Raw genomic sequence first — 21814 nt, forward strand, 5'->3', positions numbered from 1 at the left:
TATACAGAGAAAAATAACAAAACATTGATGAAACATAGAGCGAGGCTATTTAATAGATGCAATGGCACGGGGAGATAAATGCGCACGCAGTGACATGGCCGTCGAGCGCGTACGCGTCGAGACACCGCGACGGTCATCGTTTTCCGCTCGCACGATTTGTTGGCGTCACGACGATCGGAGGAGAAAAAAGTAAAAAAGAAAGTAAGAAAGACGTGACGCTGTTTTCTTCTCTCCGCAAGAACTGGCAGACCTCGCTTTTTCTTGTTTTTTCCCTTGGTCAGGGCCCCGTACACGGGCCGAGGCACTTCGTCAAGCAAATAGCTCGAACACGTACCCCGCTTCGCCGCCTCACGACGTCTGGGGTACAGGAGCTCGGCGGTGCCAGTCTTCCGCCGCACCGCATAGGGGGAGGGGGAGGCGTGCGTGTCTCTTACGCGGAACGGATGGCATCGCGTGTATCCCAGGGCCGCGGCCATCCAGCACCGTGTCCTGTACGCTCGAGCGCCCCGTCGGTCTCTCTGATGGATGTCCCCCCCTCCCCTCACCCCCCCCCCCTTTGCCATCATAGGTGAATGGCGGGTTTCCTGAGGGATTAGCCGGGACGGGACAGTGGCTTACGAGTGGAAGATGCGTTTCCTTTTTTTCTTTCCCCATTTCTTCCTTCGCCTATATCCATGTCGGAGCATGAGGGGAGATTTTGGCCCGGATACGCGAACATGCGACGCTCTTGTACGCACGTTGGGAGTATTTCTTTCGAGGGCCGTCTGGTGTTCAGCAGAGGATCTGTTAATGACGCGCGGAACAGTGCTTATTGTGAGCCACCGGCAAGCGATCGCCAATACTATTTTGTTTTATTGATTATATAGGCAGATGTTCTCGTCGCGTATTCAGATGGTTGGTGTGAAAGATGTCCTCCATCCCATCTTCGATGGTCGATGAGTATTGGACGGATTAGCCTGCACGGTACGACGGCTTCGACAGAAATGGTTTTTCGTTCTTTTATTTCTTCGCGCGCAGTAATGCCCTCGCTTGAGCGATGTTTCCGGTCCGGATACGTAAAAATACGTCACTCTTATTCACTTGGTGTCAGTACTCCTTCCAGAGCCGTCTCATGTTGTGCAGATGATGGGGTAATGGGGAATTCAACTATGCATGTTTTTTTTTGTGATCCAAAAGAATTAGCAACTAATGGTTACGTTTTCGAAAATGCGAAGAGGGATTGCCACCAGGGGATGGAGCCAACTCCTTCGTGTCAGGGGAAGAAATGAGAAAAATATGACAGACGTTCACAAACAATCATGAAGAAGGTGTACACCACCAACAAAGCCTTACCGATGACTTGCAATTGCAGCATCGTAAATTAAAGCAAACAACAACAACATCAACAACAAGCAAATTAGGGCGAAAGAACAACAACGACAACAATGGCAACAAGAAAAGATAATGAACTGCAATACTCACGACGTGCGACTAGACAGAAATAAATGACATCCAGTATAACAGCATGAAAGCACACAAAAACACAGTGTGATCCTGATCAGACAATAACGTGATGTTGAATCTCTATCTTAATGCTCTTCGACAGTATGAGCGTCCTCCACCAACTGTGTTATAACATCAAGTGCGGGCATTTGAAGAACGTTTCTCGGTGTGCAGCCCCACAGCTTCTCCATGGCCATAGGTATGAGAGCAACTCTCGCTAGCTTCAAATTACATTCGGCGTCCCGGCTCATCGTGTTACCGACACTGCAAAAGAATATGTTGCGTGTCCTCAGTTATGTTGCCGCATTCAGAGCGAATCATTTCAGGTCGGCGAGCGTGATCTGGAAACTATATAGGGCACGCGCTAACCCTCTCCCGAACGGCTTAACACGCGTTCTAAGATGTCCGTGGAGCTCTATCTATATCTGGAATTCAATAACCCGGTAAATGTAATGACCACCGCAAGTTTCCAGCTACATTGCCATGTGTGCAGTACAGTTCTTGGGTTTAGTCTATCATGACGATAAATTAATGCAAAAAACCTGAAGTGCGCCTATGCGAAACAAAGAAGAGTTAACACTCTTAAAGGGCCCTGCGGCTTATCATCTGTCCTGTAGCATTCCCACTGACATCGTTTCAGCAGCTAATAAAATGCCGGGATTTTCTGAGGGAAATCGACACCTTTCTCCCGAACATTCAACCATGGACTACGCAACGACTCAGAGAGGCGGGAAAACGGTTAGATACAGACAAACCGAGCTCCCTGAAAGTGCATCAAGGACCCTAAGGATGCTCGCGCATAAAATGACAACAGTACCGCAGATGGGACCTGTATTCGCATCTACATCAATACATAAAAACACGCGGTGCTTTATCAATTACGCTACTGTGGTACGCTTCCTGCCGTCTAGCTGAAAAGCAGCTACAAAGAGATGCCGTTATCGAGAACTCGCCTCCACCGGGACGTCATGGAAATGAGAAAATGTGTTTGGCTGAAGCATCTATGCAAATTATCTCACGGTGTTGTATTTGCCACTGCATGCATAGACTGATATCTACTTTCCGAAAATAAAAAATGAAAAAGAAACACTTCAGATGGGTGAGCTACATTTCCATATCTTTATTATAGTAGTGAGGTTTACTGACGAAAGATGCGCATGTGCTATAAGTATGATGGGGTCGCCCTGTCACCTGCAGTACGTACGAATTTATAGGAAAGTTATAGCTTGGCGGCAAACTTCTTACTATTTGCGCATCGCAGTTGCCGTGGGCGGCCGCACCACACTCCGGTAGTGCCATCTTGTGACGCTTTGTTCAACTACAATGTGTTAGAAACGTTTTTGCGTTGCGTGGGTGTTCTCGTCGAAGGGAAAAATATAAAATTACTGCACGTTAACGACGATGTCGCCAGCAACGTTTGCACCAGTGGTTAGGCAGAATATGGTGATAGGTCTCAGCAGCACCAACTTTTTTTTGCGCTGCCTGGTTAAATTCCGCATCACATGGTGTCACCATTAGCGTTGTTACCCTTCCGGTAACGCGAACGGCTGTACGTTTGCAGGCAAGCTAAAACTACCTACAAGCAACGTTAGCGACGCTGGCTAAGTAACATTAAGCGACGGTAGGCAACCTTAAGTTGACAGCGCTTTAAGCAATTTATCCACGCTACTACGTCCTCCTCCTTAGCTCGGAGCAGGCGCCTGTCTCTACACGAAGCCTAGGAGACAACACGGTCTGGGCAGTGGGTGAAGGTCGCGGCTGAGCAAAGTGACAGGATGGTGTGTATGGAGGAGTTCAGGGGGAATCGCGAGGAAGCGGGGCGCAAGAGTGTGTTTGGAGATGTGGCGCTGAAAGAGAAAAATCTACGAAGGTCCAAACCGGTTGCAGAGCTTGCCGTAAGGGAAGAGAGCAGCTGCTCTCACTCTTGTTCGTTGTTTTCCTCGAGTCCGTGATTTAGGCCTACCGGTCGGTTCACGGCCATTCTTTACAAGTTGCGAGAAAGGGAGATGGAAATGCAAAAAAAAAACAAGGAAATATAAAAGCTTCATGGCCCTTTAGACGACGGAGTTTGCAAACATAGCTTTATGAAGCCTCCCCGTAGTGTTCAAGAAATGAGTTAAAAAAAAGAAAAGTTTCAAGAGCAACAGCTGTTTCTTCACAAAACCACCTTCCCGCGATAGAAAAGGAAACTAATAAAATAAGGCTCGCAAGGTGAAAGAAGGTTAAAAAAAGAAAGAGGTTGGAAAGTTGTACGGTTTGCGGATCCATTCTCTGCCCTAGTCTCCTCTTGGCACCCCGTTGGATATCCATGCGGCTTTTTTTTCTTCGCGTCTGATTTTTGACGTGTCACCGAAATTCTCCCCGACGCAACAGCCTGCACGGTTTGTTTACTAGAGGGGCCACATACGTGGCATTCAAGGGAGTGTGGGGAGTGTTCCTATAGAGGACGCAGCAAGCAGCTAGGGGCGTCGGGAATCACGGATGCGAAAGGCAAAGTGCCGGAAAAGTTTTTTTTTCTCTCCGGTGGCAACGACGATGGAAGCTACAAGGCAGGAACGAAAATTCCAACTTCGAGATCGGCGATACGAAAGGAAATGGCGCGCGAGCTCGATGTGGAGAAAGCAAGGGGGGGGGGGGGAGGGGCTAACCCGCAGCAGCCGGGCATCTGAGCCAAACGCTGCCTCGAGTCGCTGCGCGCCCAGTGGAAGACTAGCAATATCGAGGGAGTCTCAGTGCATTCACAGTTCCTGCTACCAACACCTTTGCTCTCTGTTTGTTGGCGTCGGCGTCGGCGAGAGCGCGTTCACGTCTTCAGAGTTTCGTATACGTGAAATGATAGTCACGTCAGCTTCGATCACTTTTATTTTTATCCCCCCCCCCACTCCTCCCCGGCGGAAATGCAGGAAATCGATAATTTTCGCCCCGAACACGCGTTGGACATGGAGTCGGCGTCATTAAGGTTTTCATTAGGTTAGGAAGGAAATGACTCGTCAGAATTCCGGAGCCCACCGATCACATCGCTCAATCGATTCAAGCGCACTGACAGTACATCCTCGTCAGGGGGTGTATGTGCGTTCATTTGTTTTAAGCTCGCTCAATTATTCGTGTCGTTTCTGCTTACCCACTAGATAATCAAATGCGAAAAAGCCAGTCTCTGGAGTTGCAAGCATCTTCGATGGTACGAAATAAATCGAATCATCAGAATAGCTCTCGTTTTTTTTTTTTTTGCACCGGGCGATTCGGGTTAGTGAATATAGGAGACTCCAAGTTTGATGCGGGCGATTTCGTATCTTCGAGATTCATGCTGGTGCCATGGTCGGTGACATTTACGCCCATCGATCGCTCTTCGCGGTGAAGTGCGTTTGTTCTGTATACAGGCGGAATCGAAAACGATTCACTAATGATCCTGAAGTGCACTGTTTCCCCTCTAATTCACCACACTCCGGGCGCGAACGTGTTAACTATAGCACAAACTGCGCGGTAGTGTTTCTGATCTTTTCGGCGTTTTATCCTACGCTTAACGCAGCCATTGTTACAGTTCCGCGTGTTCAAAATGGATATGCGTAAATTCTGTCCAATTTACTTATATTTAGGATGATGCGTTCCTGTATAGTATCTGCTTTGAAAGAGTTGGCCTAAAAAAAATTGTTCATAGAACTAAAGCTGATATTTGCTTTGTAGCATTCTTTTTATTCAGCAGTAGTAAAATAGCGGATTTTTCAGGCTGAAGCCAACGTTTTTATGAGGGTACTTGACTATAATTCTAAGTGAAATTAATTTCCGTGGTTTTACGTACAAAAAGTTTAGGAGCCATTCCACTCTGACCGTGAGTGACCAGCGAAGCTGCAGCCTATCACATATCACACGTCACAAAGGTAAATGTATTTAATTTCATCATTTGGTAATGGAAGTCACGATGGCTGTCTGATTACTGTGATAAACAGTGATTGGTTCGGTTACAGACTAAGACAGCATCTTGATCAATGTTAAATCTATACGCACCCGTTGTTGGGAAGTTGAGTGACTTGGATTGTTATGGGACTTCAAACCAAACTTCTCTAGCACAAATTGAGTGAACCCATCCTTGTCTGGTTTTGAAATGCCCAAATTGAACTTTCCAACGATGATCACAGGGGCGCTGTCATCATGGGTAAACCATGCCAAGTGCGTGGTCACCAACTTCTCGATATCACACTTGGGTGTGCCTGGAGATATATGCACACTGGATATCACAATTGTCCTTATTTTGTTGGTGCGGCACAGGCATCCATCGCTACAGTCGCTGGTACTTTCCTCTTGCAAGCCAAGACAACAATTGTGCGTACATTTTGCAGCCATGAACGTTGCGGGGGTATGAGCCTGCTTCCGGGGCTATGAGCCCCCGGAAGCAATGACTGCTTTTGAAATGCTGTAGTGTGTGTTGTATGTGCGGTTAGAAAGTATGTAAGCACTGTTCGCTTCACTTTGTTGAGTGCTTCTAACGTCTGCCTCACGAGGCTATGAGCCATTGATGATGACAGTTTTGTTGACGCTCAGGAAAGATACGCGAAACCCTAGCCATTATACAGCTTCGCTCTAAGAGAATTGTTAGCGCCGTCAGCGTTCCCGATGATTCAACCTCTCTGGCCGGTACCGTGCTGTAACGAGCGCGTAACGAGGAAAAAAAATCGTTTCTATTCGCAGAACCTGACGTTCGGCGCCATCTTTCCGGACACGTCGCTGCTGAGCCAGCAGCGCAAGTATCAGCAGAAGCTGCGCGACGGCGTCTCCTCCATGACCCGCGGTGGCCGGGGTGGCCTGCGCTTCATGCAGCTGTTCTCGGTACACGCCAAGGCGGTCCGCATGCCACTGCAGCCGACGCCCAAGTAAGTGCTGCTGATACGCTGCGACGTTGGACGGGAGGAGGAGACTTTAATGAAGGGGGAGAAGACGAAAGGGTGCTAGGTCGACCGGGAGGGTGCTAGGTCTGTTGCCTGCTGCTCTTCGTGGGGTTAAGGCAAATCTGTTTTGCGGTATTCCGCAGGGTGAAGGAAGGTTCCTGAAAGGAAAAAAAAAGTAATGTCCAACTGGATACGTAAGCAGGAATCTACAAAAAGAAACCCACTACACCGGTTTCTTTGGAACAAAGCTTCGCAGTTAAACGAAAATTCGTCCTGGTCCGGTGCTGGTTCGTCCTCTCCGGGGCGGTCGCTCCACCATCTGAGCTAACCGGTAGGCTAGGCGAGCGCATCACGAGGGCGAATCAGTCGACAACTCGAAGCACCACAGACAACGAACGCGGCAAATCAGTTCTGCGAAATTCCGCATGGTGGAGGAAAGTTAATGAAATAAAAAAAATTGACGATTATTTCGCAGATCACACACACACACATATATGTATATAGTAGGGTTGTTCGACGGGCAAGACAATGTGCGAAAGCGAGTGCATGCACACACAATAGCAAACACACACACACACACTTATCTAAGCTCGCCATCCACTCTCTCTCGCTACGACGTGACCGGCCTCCCACGCCTCCCGCACTACACGCATACACATTTGTATGCTAGCGCAACAAAAAAAGTACGTTCCCAACTTGCCGACTTCTGTCTTTGTCGTGCGGTTGCAGAGACATTCTGCGCCGGTTGTGCGAAGACCTGCTCCCAGATGACGTTGTGGCCGTGCTGTACCTGACCAACTCCGCCGTGTTTGGAAGCAACGCGGCCTCGGTGCAGTACGTGCTCCAGCTCCTGGGCTACCTCGGCGTCCCCGTCATTGCCTGGAACGCCGACAACATCGCTCTCGACCAGGTACGCCGGGATCGTTGGTGCTCGAGGAGGGGGAGGAGGAATCTTGCGCAGCAGTGGCTTTTAGTTTGCTTGGTCGTGGCGGCTTGGAGTTTGCATGCACGCGGGCCAACGTAGGCGTTTAGAATGAATCATTCTGTAAGCATTGTGTCTTATACGGTATGTTCTTCGCGTAGCGTTTTGTCTTGGTGCCTGTCAACTTGAACCGTGGCGAACTTCTAGCAGGACGGCATTGAAGAGGCTGGAAGCACGTAGCGATGGATTCGCACGGTGTGTTTGGAACAAGCCTTCTGACACTATTGAAAGCAGAATTTTGCAATGCGTTCCGACAGGTACTGTGAAACATTTAGTTAGCGCTTAAGATTTTTAGAGAGAGACAAGCTACTCCACATCAAGTCGTACCACTTTTCCTACGGGCTATCCTACTTAAATAGCTATTTGTAGTATTCGTTAGCCAATATGCCTGAGGTTACCAAAGTTCATGTTGGAGCGTGGGCACTGAAACATGAAAGCATCGACATTAGCGCGGGAAGAAATCTTGCTCAAGAAATAGAAAATAAATGATAGCTTATGGACCAGGTCTAACTTGTGAGAACCGTTCGTACGTGCAGAGCTAATTGAGAGCTTTAGGTTGTCCGTAGACGCGAAGCCATTTACGGAATGCGACCCCAGTAGCGACATCTTGTGACGCCGCGTTCAACGAGAGCCAACAAACCAAATACTGCAATCACTTACTGCAATCTGCTTAACTGCTGGCGTACGTCATCATTATAGCAACATAACCGTTTGCATGCAGTGCTCTCATAATTTTCATTTGACGAGAACGCTTATGCTCAGAAAAAAAATACTTGAAAGAGAGGAGCTATATCAGGACAGAGCGTCCCTAGATGTCGCTACAGGCTGTGCAGCTGCCGTTGACGGCTCCGGTAACGAGGTGATCCGTAAACGCTGAAGGTTTAGGGACACGATAAAAGGCCCTATTGACAACACTCCCGTTTCAGCACCGCCACGCAAGGCAGGTTGAGACCTCTCAAAGTTTAGTAGAGTTTTTTTCGCGCTTTATTGTGCAAGTGGATCTAATTCTTCCGTGACTTTTGCTGTTGTCGTTTGAAACAAGCGTGAATCAATGATTACGCGCAATCTAGGTTGGCCTAAATTTTTATGGAGGCGAGCGGTATGCAAGTTGCTTCTGCTGCTGTTTTATGATGCCATGCGACTACGACGTTTAGCGCCATGAGGCGTAAACTAAACGCAAAGTGAAGTAGCGACAAAATTTGTTTTTGTTTTCTTTCGACAGATTCTCGCACAGTCCGTTTTATGACCGTAGTAAAACCAGCAGTTCTACTTGTCTATAAGGAACAGAACTAGTTGGTCGCAAAGCCTGTTGCCACTGCAATGTAATTTCTGTGATTAACAGAAATCTTTCGTTGGCGAGTGATTACAATGTGCGAATACTCCGAACGGCTTTTTCCGCATACACGGTGAAAAAAATTATAGGGCGAAGTATTCTTGTCGGCTGTTGTAACGACAAAATTTTCCATCACAGTATCCAGCAAAGAAAACGAACTACAGGAAAGTCTTGTGTCTAGCAAATCAAAAGAAAGAAAAGAATTCCTTACTTTTAATTTTGCACCATACAAGCGTTTTCCTATAGAAACATAATACATTCGCAGATAAAAGAGCGTGGGTGGTACAGGTGGTGGAAATCATGTAGTAATCATACAGAGCATGGTACTCTTTATTTTGCCTGGATCGTGCTCGGATATGGCATGTTGCATATTCTGTCTGTGAAAGAAGGTGCATAGGTGCTTGCCATTTAGCATGTAAAAAAGAAAGATATGAAAATAACACACGAATCATTGCAGAAAATGCCGTGTACACGACATGTAGCCGCATCATGCCAGTAGTGATTGGTGACCGTTGATTAAGACACGCTCAGGTGAAACAATGAGGAAAAAAATGGGCAGTGAGGAAAAATGGGCATTGAGGAAAAATGGGCAGGAAAACTCCAAGACATAAGCAGCTTCGGAGAACGTGTCCGATCATGGTAATTCAGGAAGATAGTACAGGAAATTACACAGGTTTCTCGTGCAAAATTCCAAAGTGGCACATGATTTCGTACACTCATTTGACCTTCGGAAGTTTCCAGTTAAAAAGCTGCCTCGCTTCGCGTGAAATAAATGCGGTGATGGAGGCAAACGTAAGTCGCATATTGTTGTTGCGCTTTAGAAGGACTGACCCTTGGGTTACTTGGTCTTGCATCCTAACTCCGGTAACTCGGTGCAAATTAGCGTACAAATCCTGCCGTAAAGCAGATAATGAACATCTTTACAGTCTAAGAAAAGTTTACGTGCTTTTCGGGTTGTATCTCGTCCTCAAACAGTATTCGTCACCTATCCTGCTTTCGTTTTCTTTCATGAAGACAATGTCCCGTCATGCCGATAACGCGCTTGCTGTTCCCGACGTAGAGCGGGCTGGTGCGCAGCGTTGAACACAGGAAATGCGCGCAAAATAGCTGGGGATTATTGTTCGGGGAGAAGATAATCTACAAAGGGTGCACACAATTTGTGGAACGCATAGCTTTCTCTGTTAATGAACAAGATGCCTCCCAAAGATAGATGCACTACTGCTATATATATATATATATATATATATATATATATATATATATATATATATATATATATATATATATATATATATTTGTTTCAGGAGGCAAATGTTCTAGGCAATAGCGAAAATCAAACGGCTTAATTGAGGTTAGAAGCATTACTTTAATAAAGAAAGGATGACTTTACGTGTACCGGTGAAGCATTCACAAGCCTGCTCGCATCTGAGCGTGATTTCATGAACACCACTTCTTGAGGAGCGCGTATTTTTAATGCGAAAGCATTTATATGCCCTGCGAAGCGGAAAATCTGGCGTCCATCCGGCGTTAACCACCGATCGTACCAAAACCCCACGTGACCAAGTCATGACGTCACGTTCCGGGCGCCGGACCTGCTGCAGCTCGCACAGCGAAATGCCGTGGAAAGCCACGGCGCCCGACAGACGTGGTGGCCCACACCGAAAAGATTGAGTTTCCCCAATTCGAAAATTGGCTTCACCCATGCTCGAAACCGACCCGGCCCACTCGTGAAATTGACTTGGCCCACCCACAGTGTGGGTGGCTCGCACGCGGACTTGACCTTGCACCAATTCGAGAAATCAGTTGACCCACGTTGAAAACCGACCTGGCGCGCTCCCGAAATTGACTTGTCCCGCCCCCAAAATTGGCGTTGACCAATTCGAGCACACGATCAAGTGAATTGTATCCCGCGCAATAGTCATATTGCTTTCGCTTTTAGTGCACGTTAGGAGACTTAAGCGCCTCTGTAACTTTATTGTCGCAGTATGCGCAGTGATGCGACGATGTAACGGGACGCTTGTGCCCCACGTCGTAGATGAAATGGAAGAGGAACGGGACAGTCCAAATGTTTGTGATGCCATCTCAGCTGCGCAGTTAAGAAAACCCATCACAGAGTTCCACTATGCACGAAGCTTTTCCGTAATAAGTTGTTGCTTCGTCGTGGCAACGCGCGAAGGGAAAGGAAAATCAAATTTTCGGCTGTAAAAATGTAAGTAGCACCTTCTTGTGTCATTCTGAAGTCAAAACAACAGAGCGTATGAGCGGATGAACAAAAGTCGTTAGCACGTGTGCGTATGTAGTTCGTTTTCTGCCACCTTGGTTTTAACCTTAATCGACCACGCTTCCCCGGAAAGAGTGATTTAGCTTTGCCCTGCGCTTTTGAGAGTAACGCTACTAACGCTAACGCATGATAGTTGGAGCGGTAGGATGCTGTCCGAAACACCCCCTACTGCGCTTCACAGTTTGGTGTATTAATGACATATTAACTCTTGCGATGGGCTATACTGTCTTGCCCATGTTTAGATTTGAACATGTAAGCACATATGCTACGGTGCATGGTAAAAGAAGAAATTGACTCCCCATTCCGGCCCTGCGAAAGCGGATGTCCATCGAAGCTGTTGAAAGCCGCCACTACAACTGCCGGGGCTGGTATGCAATGCTTTATTGCTCACTTCCTCCTCCGGCGCATTATTCAGCCACAAGAGAATGTGGACGTGCTGGACTTCCCCATGTGTTGGAATGCCATGGCAGTACGGCCAGCGGTAGCACTCCGCCGCTGTTCATATTGCCGTTTCTTTTTCCCATTGCCCGCTCCTCGTATCCAGCTGCTTCCTGGGTGTCGTAACTATGCGTTGCCTGCCCATAGCGGTGCTTCAACATGAATGGAATCACTTGCTAGCTGGGTGAAAGGCTAGTGACGTCACTCTCCACGTCGCAAGCTGCCGTCGCCACGGCACCTTGCGCAACAGTAATATTCACCGAAAAACCTATACGGAAAGCGCTACGCGCTTCGCATTGTTAGCAGGAGCGCCTTATAATCAATTATGTGGCTTTTGAGGCTGATTTTGTGGTTGTTCTTAATTGCAACGAATGCTGCGCTGTATGTTGTATGCATGATACCGAAGGATGTATGCAGTGTTCGCTTCCATCGCTGAGGGTTTTTTTTGTCGTGAAGACGGCGACGTGAAAAATCCCGCCCAACTAGAGGCTAACAGCTTCCCTGTAGAACAAAAATGTTTTCTGGCAGTTCGTGCGTGGACTGAGAAGTCCATTTCTTTGACGTCAGAAGAAACTGAGCTGGAGAGGGACTTAACCCTTTCTGACAATGAGACGCACAGCGTGACAGCCAACGGCTTTCAAGGGGCCTTGGCACTGTTTAAAAAAGAAACATTTATTTTATTTTGATTCTCTTACTTGCTTTCTCTTAATGTTGGTGGTACCCCCAACGCAACAACACCCAGTCGAATAAACGCTATTAAACAAAAAAATATTTGAAGAAAGTGTCCGTGGATCATTGGGCAATGTATATAGCGATGATAGAAAATGCAAGCAGGAAAAAGTGACCATGTATGAGGACGAAGCTTCGCCCTTGAAAAACTAGCAACAAGTTTATAGGGAGACCGCCCACTGCGGGCTGACGTGCGTCCTGCAGGACATTTATTAAATTTAGTCCAATCCAATTTGTTCTATACTTCGCTGCTGGTACAATACCGCCACATAAGCAGTCGCCTCCAGAAGAACAGAAACCTGGGTAAGTTTGTGTATACAAACCTTCAGGATCAAGTGGAAGCAGACGAGCGAGGTTCGCTGTTTGTCTTTTTTTTTTTGTTATCCCATGTTGGTTGGCACTTGATCTTCAAGATTGGTGGTGTTGCCTAAAGGAAACGTCAAGAGCGCTAATGACATCAGTATAGTTGTGAAGCTTATAAAAGCAAGGGGAGAAACAGGGACCCACCCGTGCAGACGGGTGTGCAATCCAGAGAACAGACGTCGTGTCAAAGCTGCCAGAACTCTAGTGACAGAGGGGTACCAAAAGACGGTGGGGGTCTTGTTAGCATGCGATCTTCACCTTCCAGCGTATAAAATCGCGTAGAAAGATTTTAGGGCTACATGTAATGTGTCCCATTCCTCCAATGTGACGTCCTCCTATACCCACTATTCTCAATAGGAATTGTAAAGTCGGGCACGTTGTTTTTGCGATTTTTTGTTTTACAACGCTTGCAGAACGTGCTCAAAGAAATATCCTTTTACTGCCACGTACGTATGGTTGACATAAACTTTGTGTTGTTTAGCGTATACATCTGTGCCAAGTGAGCTAGGCGAGTGAGCTGTGCAAAGTAAGCTAGGCTCCCGTTAGTAAACAGTTGATAGTAGCGCTCGTTCTAGTTATAATTTGTATACGTGTCTCTGTATTTCTTTGCGCTAAGTTGCCACAGTCCAAATCTTGTTGCTGTGCTCTAGATTATATTACCGGCACATGATTGTCGCCGAATTGTGCCCCCAGCGGGCAAGTTATTCTGGTGCAGTTCCCTAGAACTAGAGTGTCCTTTTAGGACATCCAAGTTGCATGGCCCTGCACTACGCTCTTCCACCTGCAATGTCCCCCTAAGTCGTTCTACGAATAGAACTGTAGGAGGACCCAGAACATCAATTCACTTGAAATTTATCTGTAGAAAAACGTTTAAATTTATCTTGTGGCCAGAAATGAACGTTTGTCAAAACGAACTTCTTGTCATCCCGAGCTGACTTGATGCTATCAAAAAAAGAAAAGCAAGAATGGAACAAAGTGTCCGTGGATCATTGGGCAATGCATATAGCGACGACAGAAAATACGAGCAGGAAACAGTGACGATGTATGAGAACAAGGCTCTGTCTTTTGAAAAACAAGCAACAAGTTTGTTTTTATCGAGAAAGCGAAACGCTGCTTTGAGCTCAAGGGCTCTGCCAAGAAACTCCAGGTGCTCGCATTCTTCAAATGCCTATGCTTTTCTTTTTCATTTGAAAACCGTTGTTTACGCTTTCAGAAGCACGATACTGGAGCTCTATTGGTGGCGTTCTGTCACGTGTGAACAGTCCCAACCCTGGCGTGACTGCAAACCATTAGTTCTCAGGGATGCCTTGGTAATGGTGTGGGGTGTCGGCGCTGGGGAAACCCCTTTGGTGCATGCATTTCTCAACAAGCTCTGACGGTGTGTGCGGGAAGACGGTAATCCATATTTAGAACTGCCCGGGGGTGTCGAGTGAATCTGTCGTTCGTGCTGCCCCAGTGTGGAAACAACACGAACATGAATAAGTAGCGAACCGAAAGTGGGGCTGCCCTTACCTATGGGTTTTTTTGAAATCTGTCGACATTTTATACTGCGTGGTAACGTGAATAACTCGCATTGCATCATACTACAGCTGAGGGATTGTAGGACAATCGCGTCGTGGCGTCTTATCATTCAATCGTTATCTGCCGACGTCGCTTTATTGGAATCACCGACATGCGTAGCAGCGTGCTGTTATGTGGAGCATTATGCAATCAAGCTGCATGAACTCCATGCTACCAATTACTCTAATGGGAGTCAGGACTATTTGATAGGCGAACACAAAAACTGCTTCAATTCAGTATTTTTGTTGGAAGAGAAGGTAGAACTACAAGAAGAAAGAAAGGTGAAAAATGTAAACCCAGTAACTTCGTTTTCCGTTAGCGTTGTGGTATTTTTCATTTCAATTCAATTCAGCTTTATTCAGCATCTGCCAGATGTTTTGAGCACGGACAAAAAGCCTGAAAAGGCTTGACTGGGTCCGTTTGAGGATGGGGATTTGCGGATTGAGTTCGGGAGGAACGCAGCCTGTGTCTTGCATAATTCAAATATACTTTGCGTGAGTGGCAAGTTGAAGTTCTTATTCTTGTAGTCTTGCAGCAAAATTCAGTCATCATTGATTAGGTGTCACACACTCGGCGCCTAAGAACTCTTGTGCTAATCGGTCACGTGCCCGTGTGGTCGATTATTAGAGAAACACGTTGGCAGTTGTGCTCCCTATAGTACACAATGTTCTCAAACGAACATAGAAGGGTGAATGTATGCCAACGCGTTAGTGTTCAACCAAGTGCGAGTAGTAAATTCCTTCAAGTACAGGCATTTTGCAAAAGCGTGTAAAAAATGTGCAATAGTTAACCCAACAAAAAAAACATTTTTTATGGTCGCGGATGTACTCACGCATGCAATAAGCATCAAAATGGTAGGCTTCTTTGAAAGCAAATGATAGTTTACTTTGAGTGTCACTAGTCCATGTCCCAGCGTTATTCGGAATGTTGTATAGAAAGACATTTTCTGTAATTGAATACGTAACATTTTGTCACGTTAGAGTGATGAATTGCACACGGTAATTTACCCACTCGGTTTTCAGAAAAGCACATGACCAAGTAGACAGCAAGTAAACGAAAGTTATGACGATTATTTTTGTTGGCGTCCCCTTCGAAACGGGGCGGCTACAAATAGCCGCCTGTAGTTGTTCGAGCGAATCAGATATCGCATATGTGCATAGCTCTCTAGAACTTCACCTCCTTCTCCTTGACGTTTTTTCTCTTTATTGGAACCTCTAACTCTGTGTATATCCACATAAAATAAGCCCCGTTCGTTACAGCGCCAGTGATGGACAACTAGAGAACACTGCGGCAAAATAGTGTGTGCAGCCCATTCTATAGTGCAGCGGTTTTGTACGCATTCCTCCAAGGCTGTGGGCCATATGCACAGGCGACAGTGCTTTTGTTTTTGTCCCCCATCCAGCCTTTGAACACCGAACTACGAGCGCCACCAACGAAATACGCACAAGCCCAACTATCTCCCATACTATGTCCCACCGATGCTTTCACATGCGGAAAACAATCTGAACGCAGACCCAACTTCTGGGTATTGCTTCTGCCGTTACTCGTACATGCCATTACTATAGGACACGAAATGACAGACGGTAAAGTTTACCGCGAGGATAGCTGCCATGATACTGATTATCACACCGATTTTTGTTGATTTCTCCAAGATTCGTGACAGAGAAAGACTGTTGATTGGTAAAGCGATACAAATGATGTATCGCTGGTGCCGATGCACTGTAGCCGTCGGTCATGCCGGGCTGAATATGCGGTTCTGAAGAGGTCGCCGAAGTCATCAGCGTTCTGCTCGTTTCCAGCGCTGGTGGCGCCCTCTTGCTTCGAAATATAATTCAGCCGTCCTCCTCCATCTTGAGTGACACTCGGTGCCTGTTGACAGAAAAGTCATCGTCATCGTCACCCCCTTCCCCACCCCCAAGCTTTTAAAATTGCGATTTTTCACCTGAGCTAAATAAATGAACCTTTTGTGTTTCTCTTTGCGTCCCGTCTTATTGCCCCACACCTTACATAGGTAAATTTTCGCCCATTGTTGCTGTCTAAAAGCAGCAGCCAAGTGAGGACCGAGGCTGCACTGCAGCAGTCTATCCAAGGGAAGAGTTAGGAAATTGAAATAACCTATTTCACTTCCAGCACACTCACACATACACTCTCGCAAACACACGAGCACAATAGGTTCACAAAAATTTAATGTAAGCGAGGAAAAAAAATCTGTAGGGGTGTAGATATGTACCCGCTCTATTTAATAGAAGCTTATGTGTGCACTGTGCAACAAGAATACGAGTATGTGGGAAATAGAGAGAGAAGGAGAAAGTCAAAGAAAAGAAGGGGGGGGGGTTAACGAGTGAATATATCCGGTTGGCTACCTGTACCGGAGGGGGGGATGGATGCGATAGATGAGAGAAAAGGGATACGAGAAGAAAGTAAAAAAGAACGCCCCCTGCTTCCCCCCCCCTCCCGCCACAGATACAATACAGAACTGTTTCTGTGGGCGCTGTCGCGTAATCTGCGAAGAATTACATACTGTTACACAGTATCAGCGCCCCACTGACACATCCTACGCCACATAGTGTACAGTCACAATCTGTTTCAAAGTCCGGTGTATCGGGGAAATATCACTGTTCAAACAGTTTTTACATCGAACACTGAAATGCGTAGAGTTCCTGAGTATTTGCAACTTGAATAAAATTAATTAGCTTGCTTTCTTCATGAAAATCCTGCAGGGGTGTCAAAGCACACTTCTGGCTGGCGGGGCATAACCTCGGATCAAGTAGTTTTAATACATAAAAATTACGAATCAGTACTATCGTTCATAGGTTACCGAAAAAGTGGCTCCCTGCGTGGAGCAACGCGGATGGATCGTAAAAGCGATTCACGCTGCAGGGTTGCCTGCGTCGCTGTTTGCTGTTTGCGATTGTGGCTGTGCTCAAGACATAGTCGGCCTGCTGTGCGTAGTCGTAGTCGTAGCGCGGCTGCACGCGTTGCTGGCTTGCCTTGCTTGTGGCTTAAGAGAGCTGTTTTTCATGCTACCCGCTATGGACTGCCGCCGCTGCTGCTGATGATGAATTCTGGCTTGGCTCGCCTTCGTCCAGACGCAGGTACTACGTGCGCTACGCTTGGCTACATTCGTGGCTTGTATTGGCTACAAGACAGGGCTCGACCCGTAACCATTTGTTCTCGTCTAATGTGCTGCACGATGAAGACGTCGAAAGTGTTTGCCGATGCATGCACGCGAAACAAGGAGTTAACAAAGAGGGAGTGGACACGAACCCGACAGGCTTGTAACTGGTACGGGTACCGGGTGCACGCAATTAAGCCTCCCAGCGTCACGTTCTCAGTGTCTCAGTGGCTCATTGTATGGCTAATGCCCGCTCCTGAATAACATTTGTTCCGGGCTTTTGCGGATGAAAGCATGAAGTTTAAAGGAATTAGTGTAGAATCCAATTAGGTGAGTCACTGTTCAAAACGTACAATCTAGAACTTGTGTGAAGAGCACGGATAATAGGCCTTCTTCTCTGGGACTGTAGAAACCTGGCTTCCAGAAAGCAACAGCAAGAACTAGCATTTGATTCATTGATAGCGGTAGCTCACTGATATTGAATAACGTGAATTCGTGCAGCCCGAAGAAGGCCATTATCCACAGCTTAGTTCTGATTGACGGAACAGTTATATTCAGTAACTTGACACGAATCTCAGCCTGCAAGGTTCTAGGAGGAATGAATTTAGCTCAACGGGGATAGTAACTATTGCTTTAACACTTTGTATCTGAAACGTCTGCAAGTTCGGCAAAGCAGGCATTACGGGAACATAGCAAGCACGCGCGAACTAAAGAGAAGTGAAAGTTTGCATGGTTGCATGAGCCTTGTCACTTAGTTGAGCTTGTTATGAATCTTGAGCTTGTTCTAGAACTCGCCAACGACAGCGACATAACGCTATCATGCGCTGTCATGGCGAAATCGAACAGACGTCATTTCCTTCCTGCCGTGTAGCTACCGCTCACAGCCGCGAATATTTCGCCTCCCCCTCCTCCTCTTCCATCTGCCTCTCCCCCGGGTGTCGACAGAGGGCGTCCCAGGCGCGAGTCCTGCAGCTGGCGCCATCTGTGGTTCACCAAGTGGCGGCCATCTTCGCCATCCTGGAGCGCTACTCGTGGTACCAGTTCGCCGTCATCACCACCAATCTCGGAGGACACGAGGACTTCGTTCGCGCAGTCCGGGACCGGCAGTTGGAGAGCAGTACCCTCAGGGCAAAGTAAGGGCGTCGCATATCTTAGAGGCAAGAGAAAGGTATTTCAAGCTGTACTACTAAGCTAACCTTCTACGATACCTTAAAAAAGCCACTCTTACACTGAGAAGAGACCTAATTTGTAAGCAAGAAAAGGTGCATAAAGGAAAGCCACCTGGCTACACCGCCTTGAAGGTTCCACAGCAGTTCGCCTGACGTCACGGTTTTTACTTTCTCTGCTCAAGCGTAGCCAATATTACGTCGGTAAGGATAGACTACATTGTATTCTGAAAGAACCAAAAGCAAAATTTAGGAATTTCAAAAGCCTTTACGGCGTCACAGTGGCCAAATACGAAAAAGTATATCTCACAATTGGTGACGTCACACGGGCGTACCGGCCCTCGGCTTCTGGTTCGAAATTATAGAAGAAATGAAACTTTGACCTTCATTTCCTATTCTAATGCTGGATTTATCGTCGAGAAAATGGCGGAGTTATAATATTGAAAGACTATTTAAATACTATAAATTTATTTTAGTGTTTTGTTTCAGTGGCGCTTTAAAGGAGTACTGATATATATTTGCGAAGTCGTCGAAGCTCTAACAAAAGCTTCTCGTGCATTTCTCAGAAGGATGACACCAAGTACGAATGCCGTGAAGCGCCTGTCGGACATTTTATTTGGTACTAAATATATTTTTGTTTCGATACACGCAAGGGGTCGCCGGGGCACCAGCTGCATTATCATGACCTAATTACACTTAGTATAGCAGTGAACGGGGCTAGTTGGTGGGTATCCATGATTGTATTGTACTTAGTGTTAAACTGACGGAAGAACTAATGGATGAACATAAAGGAAAAAAATTAACGTGAACGAACGTGGCACAATACGTACATCCACACTTTGTTCCTTCCCGTTCGTCCATTAGTTCTTCCGTCAGCGTAACAGTAAGCGAAATACAAACACCAACGTAATTACACGCTGGCAAAATCCGCCGAGGTTGTCTGGCAGTAATGCTAAGTATGATAGTGTTGTTCAGCAAAAAATAAACTTTCTTGTGTCTCCGGCTCGCGTGCGGAAGCTGCAGCGATCGCTGTAACGGAGGGACCCACTGTATCGTGACGTTATGACGCAACCAGTTACTGGTATCATAACCGATTTTGATTCATAAAAACAAGTAATGTATTAAATTATGGCGCTCTCAAGCTCGCCAGCATTTTTTTTTTGAAGATCTTCTTTGCTGACTTCAAGCGGGTTCGGAGTATCTGGGAATCTTGTAAACACTTAAAAAAACGACATTTCACGCTTCCAGTGCGTCGTAGCTAGTCTCAAAGGCCTCGAAATGTTGATCTCAACTAGATCAGGAGCGCGAAGTAGTCGCAGATTAAGCTAAATTATAGATACGCGCACAATTAAAAATTAAATTATGGGGTTTTACGTGCCAAAATCAATTTCTGATTATGAGGCACGCCGTAGTGGTGGACTCGGAAATTTCGACCACATTGGGTTCTTTCGACCACCAGGAGTGAGAACTAGTCGCAGATTAAGCAATACTATAGACACGAGCACAATTGGAGCCAATGTAGTCGAACGCTGATCACATTGCACCATAGATTGCAATGTATCCGGGGTAAAAATAAAAAATAAGGAAAGAGAGGGTCAACCAAGTGTCGACATTAAAAAAGTCGTCGACGTATTGCACGTGAAATACGATACGAAATAACATACGGAGTGAGAAAATAATGAACATGAAAAGGAAACGAGAAGAAACAGATTAGAGAGATATAATCAACCTTTAATGATTCATTTATTTGTTCCCCATGCATGTCGACCTGGCCTTCTCTCGCGTTGACACTTGGTATATCTCTATTATCATTTGTGCCTGGTTTAGGTAGTTTGCGCCGCCATATAAGCACTTGTTTGAACAATCCATTAGTACTGCTTCAAAGGCTTTAAAGATAATATTGGCACCAAGAGTTCCTACATACATAAATGGGAACGCAGAAAGCGCTTTTCTCGGCAACGAATTCCTCCAAACTTGCTAAGGTTGAAGACTAGGCGCGTTGGTGTAGGATACTAGAAGTTGCAGTGTGCCGAACCTAACGACATTTATTGCGCTTAAAGGCAAATGTGAAAATTGGCCGACTGTGGGTTGTAGATTCCTGATTTAGGTCATGAATTATTTAACAAGAAGTCTTGAGGATAGCAAAAATGTAAATAAACTGAAGAATCAGTGTGCGACTCCGTAAATTAAGGTATAAAAATAGACGCGCAGTTCTGTGAGATGCATCTCTTGAGACATGTACAGTGGCCGAAATCGAGGTATTATAGAGCTCACCGAATTATACCACCAATGTGTGAGTAGGACGGTCGCAAAAAACCTTTCAAAGCCATGTAATAAATTAAGGTAAGCTGCAAGCTTATTATACATCTAAAGCATTTGTCCCCTTTAGGTGCTCTAACAAAAATGACGAAGTCTGTTTTTGGGGCAGAGTTGTCGATCTGAAAACACTGATCCAAAAACAAAAAAAGAAAACTAAATCCAGTTCGGAAATTTAAACAATAAATTGAAGTGCTAAATCGAAATTTCTCTTGATATAGTCGTAGCATTTCGATTTCTCTAATGAATTCCACAAAGTTCATTCAAATTGATTATGCGCTTGTTTCTAATGAGAACGCTTCTGGGCTTCTTTTTATCTTTTAATAAAGAAAGCGTAGTTGCCCCCGATGTAGACATTTTTTTCGTACCGGCAGCCTTCATTTAGGGATAGCCTCCGTCCTGTTTTCCTGTTCCGTCACCACAATCGACGCGCAGATACTCGGTGCTGGAGATTCGCACCATTCGCGGCCTGACGCGCCAGGAGTTCCGCCGCCAGCTGGAACCCATCGCGGCGGGCGAGGCCCGCGTGATCCTGCTCTTCGCCAGCAAGGACGACTCGCGCGAGCTGTTCGCCGCCGCCTCGCAGCTGGGGATGACCGGCAAGAACTACGTCTGGATCGTCACCCAGTCCGTCATCGGAGCCCACCCGGGAATCGCGCCGCCCGAGTACCCCGCAGGTCTGCTCGGTGAGTGCGCGAACGAAAGGGCATCTCAAGAGTACTTGTGGCAGGTTGCGCAAGTTGGTGCGACGGTTGGTGCGAAGTTTAAGCAGCGCGCGAATAGACCGAGGAAAGGTATTCTGTAAGAGTCCATCTAGCGGACACGTTCGTTTCGTCTGCTGTTGAAGTTCTGATTGGTCTGTGCGTCCGCAGCCGCGAGGCACCAAGCCAATCAGCATTTCAGCAGCAGACGACACGGCCTTTAGGTGGCCTATTGCAGGATAGCTCCCGAGGACAAAGAACACTTAGACACAGGACAGTGCTGGTCCGGTGTGTTAAGAGTTATTTTCACCTCGTGTGTTCGCACCCTGTAAAACTTGCAGCATCTAGAAATGCAAAACTCAAATTGATGTACAACTTCTGTTGACTTCTTGATACCTTCGGTGGACATTCTGTTGATCTGTACCCCAATATCATGCATGCATTTTGATAGGAAACGCACCAGGGAGT

General features: G+C 46.5%; 1 protein-coding gene across 2 annotated transcripts in view; it reads left to right on the top strand.

Moving 5' to 3' along the window:
- Positions 1 to 21814, top strand: part of Nmdar2 (glutamate ionotropic receptor NMDA type subunit 2) — a 218936-nt gene that overhangs the window by 157088 nt on the left and 40034 nt on the right. For both annotated transcript variants that reach the window (XM_075702104.1, XM_075702103.1), the window contains 4 exons: positions 6166 to 6347; positions 7092 to 7272; positions 18109 to 18296; positions 21081 to 21331. In XM_075702104.1, the coding sequence (XP_075558219.1) occupies positions 6166 to 6347; positions 7092 to 7272; positions 18109 to 18296; positions 21081 to 21331 (802 nt within the window). The remainder of the gene's footprint in view (positions 1 to 6165; positions 6348 to 7091; positions 7273 to 18108; positions 18297 to 21080; positions 21332 to 21814) is intronic.

Source organism: Dermacentor variabilis, chromosome 8, assembly GCF_050947875.1.
Source record: "Dermacentor variabilis isolate Ectoservices chromosome 8, ASM5094787v1, whole genome shotgun sequence".
NCBI lineage: Eukaryota > Metazoa > Arthropoda > Arachnida > Ixodida > Ixodidae > Dermacentor > Dermacentor variabilis.